The following is an 11,829-nucleotide window of genomic DNA, read 5'->3' on the forward strand; positions in this document are numbered from 1 at the left end:
GATACCACCAAGCTCCTTCCCCAAGAACTGCACTCAGCATCTCAGCATCAGGCCGTCATAGCTCTGAACTGCATCTGAGCATCTATGCTTTTATCTTGATTTATTTCATGCATCCGTTAGCAAGATGTGCCTGAAGGTAATTGCTTCTTCCCTTTACACCATTTCAGCGTACAAAAGGTTTCAAAGGAATTCTCTACTTTCTACTTTCAGGTAGTGGGGGAAACCTGCACTGTATTTATTATCACTCTCCTGGCTACTTCTTTCCACTCTTTCCCAAGGACAACTGACTCATGTGGTCCTTAAAGCACTTCCTACCTTCAATAAGGATGGACAGGAATTTGTCAAGCACAGAGCCTTTATTTTACATATTTCCAAAGAGGACATTGTTTAAGTCATCATAATTTCCGAGAGAGAGTGATGGCAAAGGTAACTGGCTCAAGTCCCTCTGTGTACACCATGTACATTTCATGTCTGAGCACCTAGTGTGTTTGGCTTAAGTAAAGGTAAGGCAGTGTAGATTGTGCGAACAAGAAATCTGTGATCAGGAATGGCTACTACATGCATCACGCAAAATGCACAACCTGAAACATTTCAATCTGCAACCGAAGTTTCCTCAAGCAAAGATGCGCGTGAACAATGACAGAACACATACAGAGCAACTTGGGCAGAGAGAATGGATGGTGCCGTGGGGCAGTGAGGTTAGCGCACTGATCAAGAGCCCCAAGCAGGAGGAGCCGTCCCAGTGGCAGAGCAGGCTAGGAGGGTGAGCAGCAGCCATCTCCAGCCACCTTCAGTTCCTTCCTGCCTTCACTCTAAGTTGAGCAGCTCCACGTCAAAGATGAGGGTGGCATTGGGAGGGATGACACCGGGGTGGCCCGTGGCTCCATACGCCACATCAGGGGTGCAGGTCAGCTTCGCCCTCTGCCCCAAGCTCATCTAGCAGGGATGGGGGCAGATGGGGAGAGGAGAAAGAGGACCCAGCTTGATTTAAAAGAAAAAAGTAAGATAACTATGGCATTTTCCCAAACCATCCTCACGGTAACTCTGAAGATCTGAGATGAATTTTATACGTGGCACATTGAAGTGATGCTAAGAGTTGTAACAAATGCAGATTGTGCCTCACACTAGCAGAGACTTGACTGCGGGAAAATAACTTCTACAAAGTAGTCTCAGATTCATTCATCCAACAAGCACTGTTGGTTATTCAATTAGTGTATGGCCCAGCACTTCTATTTGTTCATAATTTTTCCTTCTTCTTCCAAGGAAGCCTAAAGAGGGTGTATAAAGGGTACAGGTACATGTACATAGTCGGGTAGGTGATAGGAGCAGTTCATTAGATTTAGAGATTAGAGGCCACAGCAAGGAGCATCACATGACTTCATAGATCAAGGAAGAAGAGTTTGAACCAGGGTTCATCACAGCAGTCCTCAAGAACTTGTCTGGTATTAGAGGGACAACTGGTGCAATCTGAATAATCAATTTTTAAATTATGAATAACTGACTCAAAGCTTTGAATAGATTTGTTAATAGTACTGTATCAATGTTAATGTCTTAGTTTTGATCATTACACTGTGGTTACGTAAAACATTAACATTTGGAGAAGCTGAGTAAAGAGTATATGGGAACTCTACTACATCTGCAGTACTTTTGCAAGTCTGAATTTTTTTTTTTTAAGTTAAAAAACCACAAAAACAGAAACACCTTGGCTTTCCCCAGCGCAACTCTTCTGCTGCCTCAGTCCCAAACAGCTGGTCGCTCACAGGCCTGCTCAGAACTAGCTGGGGAGGTGTGCTTAGGATGCGAGCCCCCAGTGAGAGAAAGGAGTCATGCTGGCAACGAAAGGGGTGGGGACACAAAGCCAGGACTGAAACGAGGTGGCATGGCCATGCCCTGGCAGTGGAGTCAAAGCAGCAGTGGTCTGTGATAGAGTGGAGGGCAGAGTGCTGAGTCCAGACCCCCAGCTCCTCAAATCCCCCTTAATAAGGATCCTCATCCTACCTGGGCCGCGCCCTCTTCAAAACCCTTGATGACTTCCTGTTTGCCAATTCTGAACTTGAAAGGTTTGTTTCTGTCTCTGGATGAATCGAATTTCTTCCCATTTTGGAGCATTCCTGTGAAAGCAAGGATAGGGCGGAAAAGAGCTGTGGTCATGCGTTAACTCTCAACATGTCTACAATGGAATTCCTATTCTGTACAAACCTTCTGTCTTCCGGTCTTCCCCATCCGTCCTGTTAGCCAAGCAAGAAACCTGGACACTTCCACATATAGCCTATCACCAAGTCCTACGTATCTTTGGAGTCCAGCTATTTTCTCCATTTCTATTACCACCACTCTGGGGCCTCTTCAAGCCACTATCATGTCTCACCTGTGTACAGGAACCAACTCTAACTAACTGGTCTTTTTGCTCTGCTTTTACGCCTCCATTCCATTCTCCACACTGCACCCAGAATGATTTTTTTTTTTTTAACACACATCTGATCCTATTACTCCCTTGCTTAAATACTTCAGTAACTCCCCAGAGACAAAATCCAAATGCCTACATTGTATCCCAGCACTTTAAGATCTAGCTACTGTCTGCCTGCTAACCTTCTCTCTGCCCTCCCCTTCCTTCCCTCCCCTGCCCTATTCAGGTCAAACCTTTCTCAAGTACTTCTGCACATTGCAACTTTTTGCATGGAGCTGCCTCAGCTTGAAGGTCTGTTTTCCCAGGCATTTCATCCTCAGGCTGAGTCCTCAGCCGGTCTTCCCAAGGTTCCCCCAACATGCAAAACCCAAAGGTCATTTCATCCTTTACTGCAGTGAACTGTAACTGTAAAGTGACCCAGCCAGTCAGTGGTGACCTCCTGACCTCCTACAAAAGGGCTATGTGAACCCAGAACACCGCGAGTGTTGTCTTAGCAGTTTGGAGCATCCCTCAGCCTCCAGCTGCAGATACTTTGTCATTCCTGATGTACATGTGTTGTCTCAGTCCAGCTGCCTAAGACCCAAGAGCTGCTTTTCTTTTTTCAGTTCTTACTGGTGTCTCTAGTTCAAAAATCAGACATTCTGTAAATGATGCTATTCCATGACTTCTTGTGGCCCCTGGACTACAACAGAAGGCAATTTGGGACCAGAGAAAGGCCTAGCCTGTAATTTCAGAGACTGGATTCTGACTTCACTCTGGCATTAACTCGTGTGAAGTCAGGCAAGTCACTCTCTCTCATGGCCTCAGATTTGCGATGTTTAACATGAGAGGTCTGGGCCTGCTCAGTGTCTGAGCATCTATGATTCCACTTCCTAACTTCTACAACATAAATGTATACAAGAGACATTCTTATTTACCTATTTTCTGGGCAGAATAAAGTGGGCTCTTGCCCTGGGTGCTAAATCAGGCAAAGAAGAAAACCATATCGCTACACAGAGACACACGGATACTTCTATATCAAATATAGGAGATCAAATACAAACTCATGCATACACACAGGTTGCTAAGATATGCAGAGATGCACACGCATGCTCACATGTGTTTATGCACCGGCACTCAGAAGAAAACCCCGATGGCCAAACAGATGCTCGGAAAATATTTAGATACACAGATATAATACATTCACACAGACAATATACATACAGATATGTGCACACACACATTCACACTCTCCATTTAAAGACTGATGTGCTCACTCCCCAGTTTCTTCAGGTTTCATATGACTTAATCTACTTCAGACCATATACTGTTATCTACTGCTGCAGGTTCAGCCAAAACCATGTAGTCCAGAAACAGACCCACAGATACATGGTGACCTGATTTGACAAAGGTGCCACCGAAATGCAATGGATAAAAGATTATTTTTTCTTTTTATTAATGTTGCTGGATTGACTGTATATGCAGACAGGGGAAAACGAGACGTCAAAGTGAACCCCTATTTCACCCACACGTAAAAATCAATTCCAGATGAATCACAGACCTAAATATGAAAGATAGAATAATAAAGCTTCTATAAAATAATAAATAGAAGAATATCTTCATGACCTAGGGGTAGACAAAGATTTCTGAACTGAACACAAAAGTACTAAGTATAAAAGAAAAGGTTGATATGTAGGGCTTCATTAAAATTAAGAATTCTGTTCAAAAGATGCCAGTACACAGTAGAAAAGCAAGCCACAGTGTGGGAGATGTTCTGAATGGGTATAACCAACACAGGACTCATATCCAGACTACAAATGAACTCCTACAAATCAATAAGAAAAAGACAACCCAATTTTTTTTTAAGTGGACACAATTTGGGCAAACTAAAGAGGATATCCAAATGGCCAGGAAGAACCTGAAAATGTACTCAATTTCATTAACCATCAGGGCTGTGCAAATCAAAACCACAATGAGATACCCTAGGTGCCCACCAGAGTAGGCCAAAAACAAAACAAAAACCTGACAGTACCAAGTGCTGATGAGGATGCAGGAGAACTGGAATGTTCATACGTTGCTGGTAGCAGTGCAAACTGGCACAACTACTTTGGAAAGCTGTTGGGCAGGATCTGCTACATCTGAGCACAGGCATAACCCTGTGCCCCAGCAGTTCCACTTCTGTGTGTATAGCCAACCAGAAGGTCTACATACGTGCACCAAAAGACAGCTCCAAGAATGCTCAAAGCAACAGAATCCACAATAGCTAAAACCCAACAACAATCTAAATGTTCATCAGAACATTTAGAAAGGATAAATTGCAATATATTCATACAAAGACCTTTATAGGAATAAAAAAGAGCAAACTATTCTGGATAAATCTCATAGATGTAAAAAGTGAAATAAGTGACATAAGGAGTGAAATAAGCCAAACACAAAAGAGTACATACTCTATGATTCCATTTGTACGAAGTTCAAAAACAGGTGAAACCAATCCACAGGGACAAAAAGTTAGAATGCTGGTTACCTTTAGGGAGGTGCAATGACTGAGAAGAGGCAAGAGGGAGAGTCCTAGGGGTGCTGGAAATGTCTGTTGATCTGGGGGGCAGCTACATAGGTGTGATCACCTTTGAAAAATTTCATCGAGCTGTACACCTTACAGTTATGTTCTCTACTGTGTTTATATATAATAAAAAAAGTTTACCAAAAAGTCCCATACAGTCTCCTGCTGGGTTTGATGGTCTCATCAAACAGTCCCTCCCCAGTTCAGAATCACTCATGGCTGATGTTAGTGTTTAATGCACATTGCCTCCTGTCTGTATGTATTGTGAAAAGTCTTTGCAAAAGGATGTTGTGGTTTCAGTAACTTGATAAGTACTGGTCTGTCTGCAACATGTAGAACAGATAAATCAATTACACAGGTCAGAGGCCCCAGAAGACTCATGGTAATTAGGCCACATCACCGGGAGATAAAACACAGCTCCAGTCCACTGACGTCAGCGACCAGCAACACAGCTGTGGAGAAATACCCACACTGTCTGCCTAGAATTAACCTGGCACTTCACACTGGCCCAGAGAACTGCTAAAAATGGCCCCATCTGACTATGTCCTAGGAATTAAACTGGCCTTGCTGTCTCCTAAGTGGCTGTCACCAAGTTTGCCACATTGGGAAGCAGGTCACAAGGTAGAGCACTCACCACCAACCCCCTCCCCCAGAACAAACATCTGCTCGTGATCTTCCTGCCAGCAGTCTTCAGGAACTTCATCTAGAATGTTCCTCAGCCCACCTGGCCTTCCAATCCAGATTATCCAGGAGGGCTCAGCAGAGACGTGGGACCCTCCTCTGGCTCCCACATCACCGAGACAAGCACTGCCAACACCCACCCCTCACACTGCGTCAGAGCCTCCAGTTGACTTGTCTGCCCTCCCCCAACCCCCAATGAGGGTAGGGATCCTCTTGTTTCATTTTTGTGCCCCCACTGCTTAGCACAGCATCTTGCACACAGTAGGGGACCAATAATAGTAGGCTAAATTGAATAGTCTATTGCTGAAAAAAAAGAAAGGGAGTTCTGAGGAAGCTGACCTCCTCTTCTCCAATACACTGTATGATGAAAAGGGAGTCTGCAGGGAGAGTCAGGGCTCTCAGAGCTGTAAGAAGAATTTCCAAGTATGAGACAGAACCAGGAGGGCCAGGGCTCCACCCTGCCTGCTACAGAAGGGGGATGGAGGTGGTATAAGAGGGGAGGGGTTAACCTTGCAAGCCCCCTTTCTCATTCCCTCAAGGCTGGCTGGAGGAGTTAGGGATAGCTGGTCAGAGCGAGACTTGGCTGCCTTGGGCTTTGGGTCTGGTCCAGGGGAGCTGATACCTCTGGAGAGGAGTATCAGAAAAGAGACCTGCGTGTGGAGGGGCAGGTCTGGATGAGGGCTCAGGGAGCGAAGCCTACCTGTGTAGTGTACCACACACGTCTGGCCCTTCTTGGGGAATGTCCTTCCTGCAAGGAGACATGAGGATAGATGAATGAACAGCATATTCATCACCTGGGACGTGGGACCCACCTATTCCAGGTGTGATTGTGACCAAGAACTCTGGCCTACATTCCCCTCCACACCATGGAGATACCCATGGCACCAGTTCTGGCTCTGTGCTCTGTATGAGCCAGGTTAGTCACTTCACTTCTCTGGCCTTGATTTGAACTTTCTTCCCTTGGATTCCAAAACTGCACTCTCTCCTGGTCCTTTTCCTTTCTTTGACTGCTCTTTTTACTTTCCTTCATCCATTCCACGAATGTTGCTGACAGCCCACTCTCTGCCAGGCCTGGACTAGATTCCAGAGACACAGAGCAATCTGGGAACTTACGATGAGGTTAGGGAAACAGACACATAAATAATAGATTATAATGCAGGGTGATGACTGTGCACAAGGATGAATAAACACAATCATTCACAAATACTTACTAGATACCTGCTATGTGCAAGGCCTGGACCTGATCTTGGGATACACCAAGTGAATTATACAGACAAGATCCCTACTCTTTTGGAATTTACATTCTAATGCAGGGAGACAAACAATACTCAAATAAACAAGACAATATAGACTGTGATACATTCGCTAAAGAAAATAAACACAATGATGAATTATAGAGAGATACAGTAGGGCAGGCCAATTTAGAATGGGTGGTCCAGGACAGCCTCTCAGAGAAGATGACATTTGAGCTGAGACTTGAAGGGTGAGCAATATGGTGGGAAAAGCACTGCAGGAAGGGGGAGCAGCAAGAGCACAAACCGTGAGGCAGGAAGGGATCAGTGCGTTTGCAAAAGGAAAGGAGCCTACATGACTGGAAAGAAGCAAAGGAGGTAGAGACAGTGGGAAAGAGCCAGACCATACAGGGCCTTGCAGAGCTGGATTTAATTCTAAGTGCAACAGGAAGGCACTGGAGGGTTTTAAGCAAGAGGATGACATAATCTGAATTAAGATTTTATAAGATCACTCTGGCTCCTGTGGGTAGGATGGACAGTTAGGCGCCTGTTGCAATAATCTAGACAGAAAATCAATGATGGCTTGAATTAAAGTGGCTGGCAGCAGAGAAGAGAGTAAAATAGATTGGAGATATATTTTGGAATTGGAGTTGACAGGTCATGCTAATGGCGTGGAGATGGGGTCCAGGATGAGGGAGAAAGAGAAAACAAGCACGATGTTTGGGTTTTAGGCTGGGCGACTAGAAGCGTGGAGGAGTTGATTTCTGAGACGGGGAAGACTGATGAGGAACAGATTTGCGCAGGTGGCAATCTTCAGATACCTATTAAGACAAAAGTTTGTATTGCAAATAGGCAGATGGAGAGTCTGCACTGGAGGTATAAATTTGGGTGGGATTTAAAGCCATGGGACTGGACAACAAAGCCTTGGGAGGGCTAACAGCTGAGCCAGCATTTAGATGGGGACCCTTGGGAGGGAGCAACTGACTGACTGTGTCAGGGAAAGTACCAGGGAGGAGATTATGGTTAAACTGGGTCTTAAAAGATGAGTAGTTTGCCAAAGGAAGTAAGCGAGATAATTTGGGAAGAGTGAACCACATGTTCAAAGGCTTTGAGTCAAGCAATAGTGGGACCCCGTCTGGTTCCCTGATGTAACCCTACGGTCTGGCACACAGTATATGCTCAATAAATATTTGCTGAATGACTGGTGTGTTTAACAACGTGCAGACAGCTCAATAAAGCAGCTCGATAAAGCAGGAGGAAAAATTGGTAGTGGGGGTAGGGACTGGTAGTAAGAGATGAGGCTCTAGCATGGAAGGCAACAAGAGGCTATATCAGTGTCTGTCTGGAGAAAAAGGAAGATTCATTAAAACATTTTATGCCCAGGGAGGGGTAGGGTCAAATATGCATTTTAAAGAGTGCTAAGGCTGCAGTGGAGAAAATGGTAGGGGTGAGGTGGGAGGCCACACGGAAGACCAGGAGGTGACACTGGAGGTGGGGGGACCAGTTTAGAGACTGTGAAGAAATCCAGATGAAAGATGATGCTGGCCTGAAGTAGGGCAGGGGGTGAGGAGATGGAACCTTAGGAGAACTTGGCAGGATTTGGTGTGGGCTTGACCAAGACAGATATCCCCAGCATGGCAGCATAGTTGATGAAATATTAATTGGTACATTCCCCCCTCTGGGTTATAGCACAGTACCTGGCCCTTTTGTGCTTCCTTGACTCAGGGGTTGAGACTGAGCTAAAAGCAGAAGGTCAAAGTTCCTCCAGGCTTTCCCTAAAACTCTGATCCCCTTCAAGAGTCTTCAAGAGAAAATACCCCTTGTCCCTAGTCAGGGAGGGAGGATAAGGAGAGAAAACTCTAAAGGCTTATTTGAGCCAGGGAAGGGAGACGAGGCCCGGAGGCCCCTGGCAGAACTCGATGACAGTGGTGGCGGGGGGGGGGGGGGGGGGGGGGGGGGGGGGGCGCGGCGGAGTGTGGGCAGAGGGGTTGGGGAGATGGTAACAAGGCTTCAGGGACATGCTTCCTGGGACCCAGCACCTGGTGTCCAGTACGGAAAAAGAAGCCTGTACCCCATGAGTGGTCCAAGGTTGTGGCTGGGACTTCTAGGGACCACTGCTTTTAAATAAGGAAGCTGGCCGGGAAACAAGAGTCCCTCCAGTTTCCTGAGGGGGGTGGAGTGTCAGTAACGTCTGACATGCTGTTTGCCTGTCAAATCCTGCAGAAATGTGGACTCCAGTCTGAATTAAGATTGGCTTAAGAAATAAAGAAATAGCTACTCCTGGCACATCTAAACTCAATTACACAAGGATGTTGCTTGTAATATCTGGCTTGGGGAATTGGTGACAATCCCGAGGCAGGAAACAAGGGAACACAGAGTAGCGCTTGGGAGTGGGGAAGACCAGGAGCATGAGTTCTGTTTTGGACTTGCTGACTTTGAGGGATCCGTGGGACGTCCAGGCAGAGGTTGAGCAGCAGCTGGATAAATAGACCACCATGAACTCAGACTGGAAGCCTGGGCTGGAGGCTTAAGTTTGGAGGCCATCGGTTTGAAGCCGATAATGAAAGCCATGGGAGTGGACAGGATGGCCGGAGAGGCTGAGTGGGACAGGGAGGATAAAGCAAGATGCAGAGGTAGTGGAGGAAGCGCTCCTCCTTTCGCAGACTGGTTCGGTCTCTACGGCGTCTCACCGCCCAGATCGCAGGGGGCCGCCCAAGCAAGGCCCGGAGGGGGGCGCGTTAGAAGGGGGCTGCCCGGGGCAGAAGAGACCCCAAAGCATGTCCTTTCGCCTGTTTCCAAAGCTCACCGAGCAGGACAGGGAAAGCGGAGCTAAAACACGGCCCTAGGAAATCAGGAGTAGCGGATAACCGAGTGGTTCCAGCCGCGGCAGCAGCAGCAGGAGGCCCCCGGGGCGGTGGCGGGCCGCAGACCCCAGCCTCCCAGCCGCCACCTTCGTTCCTCTAGGTGAGCAGGCGCGGAAGGGGATGGCGAAGGATGTCTGCTGAACCCCCAACAATCCCATCTGGGGTCTTCTCCCGCCGCCCCCATCCTAGGCCCGCTCCCCCTGTTCAGTACCCTCCGCGCCACCTCGGAATCGGACCCCCGCCCGCAGGGCTCCGCCCCGAGACCCCTCCTCCTCCCCCGGCTCCGCCACCCGGTACCGTCTCCCGGGGAGATGGTCTCGATCTCCACGCCCATCACGGTCCCACTGGCCCCGCCTCCGAGGGTCCCCGCTGTTGCCCCGACCCCGGCTCGGCTCCGGCCCTGGCCCGCTGGCGCTCCGGCTCGCCTCCCCGCCGCCACTGCAGAGTCGGAGGAGGTGCGGCTGGAGTCGGGACCTGCGCGGGGAGGGGCCACCGGGAAGGGGGCGGCGGGGCGGAGCGGCGCGGAAAGGTGGGGTCGACCGGGGCGGGGCCCGGGGGAAGGGACCCTGACGCGGCTGCTTGGGAGCTTGACCAAGCTAAAGATCATTAACCCACTGACTGGCGAGGATGGTGAGGGAGGCATGCAGACACTCGTGCACCCACCCAGCCATCTATCCATCCATCCGTCTATCCATCCATCCATCTATCCATCCATCCATCTGTTTAACACATTTATCTAGCACTTACTCTGTGTTTGGCTGGGGAGGGGGGTTGGGGCGCGGTCAACTATGTCTCACAGACTAGGGGGAGAGGCCGGCAACTAAACCAACACTTTCATTAACTGCGTTCCCTGCCATAGAGTTCAGAACGTAATGGAAGCACCAGAAAGTTACCTACCCCAGCTAGGCTGTCCGAATCTGCAAGGACAAGCTGCGGGGTGGGTGGTGGAGAAGAAACCAGTAATTACTGAATCTCCCCCACCCACCCTAAACTCCTGTTCTCCATACTGCGTAGTTCTGACGCACGCACCGGTGGGTTCCCATCTTTCAAGGCAGAGAACTTCGCCCTGGTGATACCAACTGAATTAAGACAGAATCGCTGTCCTTGAGGAATTGAATCTGTGATGGGTGAGGACACAGACAGTTACAGCGTGGGGGGACTCAAGTTGTGAGATGAATGAATGAATGAATGAATGAATTCTACCAGACCCTTCACCTCCACCCACAGGAGACCCAAGAATCTGGAAAGATATTTTTTTCGAGGAGGTAACATTAGTTTGAAAATTGAACGGGATTTCAATTTTTCTGTCTCTTTTTCTCATTCTTCATGCGTTGCTGCAAAAATTGATATAAAGGTATGCCTCTGACAAGTGATGCTGGAAGATAGGCGTGGGGAGAAAGCCTGAGCAAAGAAGAGTGGGCCCTAGATGTCCCACTTCCCCTCCCCCCACTCTCCCAGAATGTCAAGGCAGAGACTAAAGGTTATCAGCATCGTTGAAGGAGGGCTGGTTGTGTGTTCAAGAACCATGATGGTCAACTGTATTGTGAGGGTCAGGATCTGAAATTCCCCATGGGCGGCCCCAAGGTGTGGCCCAGCATCTCCCAGGAGTATAGCTGGTCTTAAGTCTAGTGACGCACTAGCTTCTTGAGCCCTGGCCACGGGTAGGCACTTTCGGGCTAAGTGTGGAAATAGCGGTTTGTAATTAGGTCAGGTCCATGGAGCGGCTTCAGTTAAATACACACTATTTTGCGTACGCAGAAGAAAACATTTCCGAGGAGATTTTTATCATATTTTAAAGAGGTCCTCGACTCCCCTACCCCCCCCCCCAAAAGGTTAAGAAACCGTGTTGACTCTAGGGCCCCCGGACTCCTTCTTAGACTAAGAGAGCCGATGAGAAGTTGGGGAAGACGCTAAACCTCTCAAGACAGGAATTGTAGCTGGCTTACCTTCGGTGGTGTTTCACCGGCAATACAACTCCCAGAGGTCCGTGCGGCAAAGCCCGAACTTATTGACCAATGGGAAGGACCGTCTCATAACGGGACGCATTCAATAGCCAATAGACAGGGGGTATTGCCGAGCTTGCCCAGCCACCGCTAACCTATCAGGGGC

The 11,829-nt window shown here is 48.2% G+C and overlaps 1 protein-coding gene across 7 annotated transcripts; it reads right to left on the bottom strand.

Moving 5' to 3' along the window:
- Positions 1-337: 337 nt before the first annotated feature.
- FKBP1B (FKBP prolyl isomerase 1B) lies at positions 338-11,677 on the bottom strand. Of its 7 annotated transcripts, none has more exons than XM_057742076.1 (6): positions 11,667-11,677; positions 10,618-10,838; positions 10,018-10,158; positions 6,325-6,372; positions 1,999-2,111; positions 338-936 (listed from the first exon to the last, which is right to left on the bottom strand). In XM_057742076.1, the coding sequence occupies exons 3-6, from the start codon at positions 10,052-10,054 to the stop codon at positions 808-810; spliced, it is 327 nt and encodes a 108-aa protein (XP_057598059.1). In that variant the 5' UTR covers positions 10,055-10,158; positions 10,618-10,838; positions 11,667-11,677; the 3' UTR covers positions 338-807. The 7 variants fall into 7 exon arrangements, with proteins under 7 accessions (XP_057598059.1, XP_057598060.1, XP_057598062.1 ...); XM_057742077.1 differs by having other exon boundaries at positions 10,618-10,786; positions 11,667-11,675; XM_057742079.1 differs by lacking the exon at positions 11,667-11,677 and having other exon boundaries at positions 10,618-10,650; positions 10,750-10,837.
- Positions 11,678-11,829: the final 152 nt, after the last annotated feature.

Source organism: Hippopotamus amphibius, chromosome 7 (assembly GCF_030028045.1).
Source record: "Hippopotamus amphibius kiboko isolate mHipAmp2 chromosome 7, mHipAmp2.hap2, whole genome shotgun sequence".
Lineage (NCBI taxonomy): Eukaryota > Metazoa > Chordata > Mammalia > Artiodactyla > Hippopotamidae > Hippopotamus > Hippopotamus amphibius.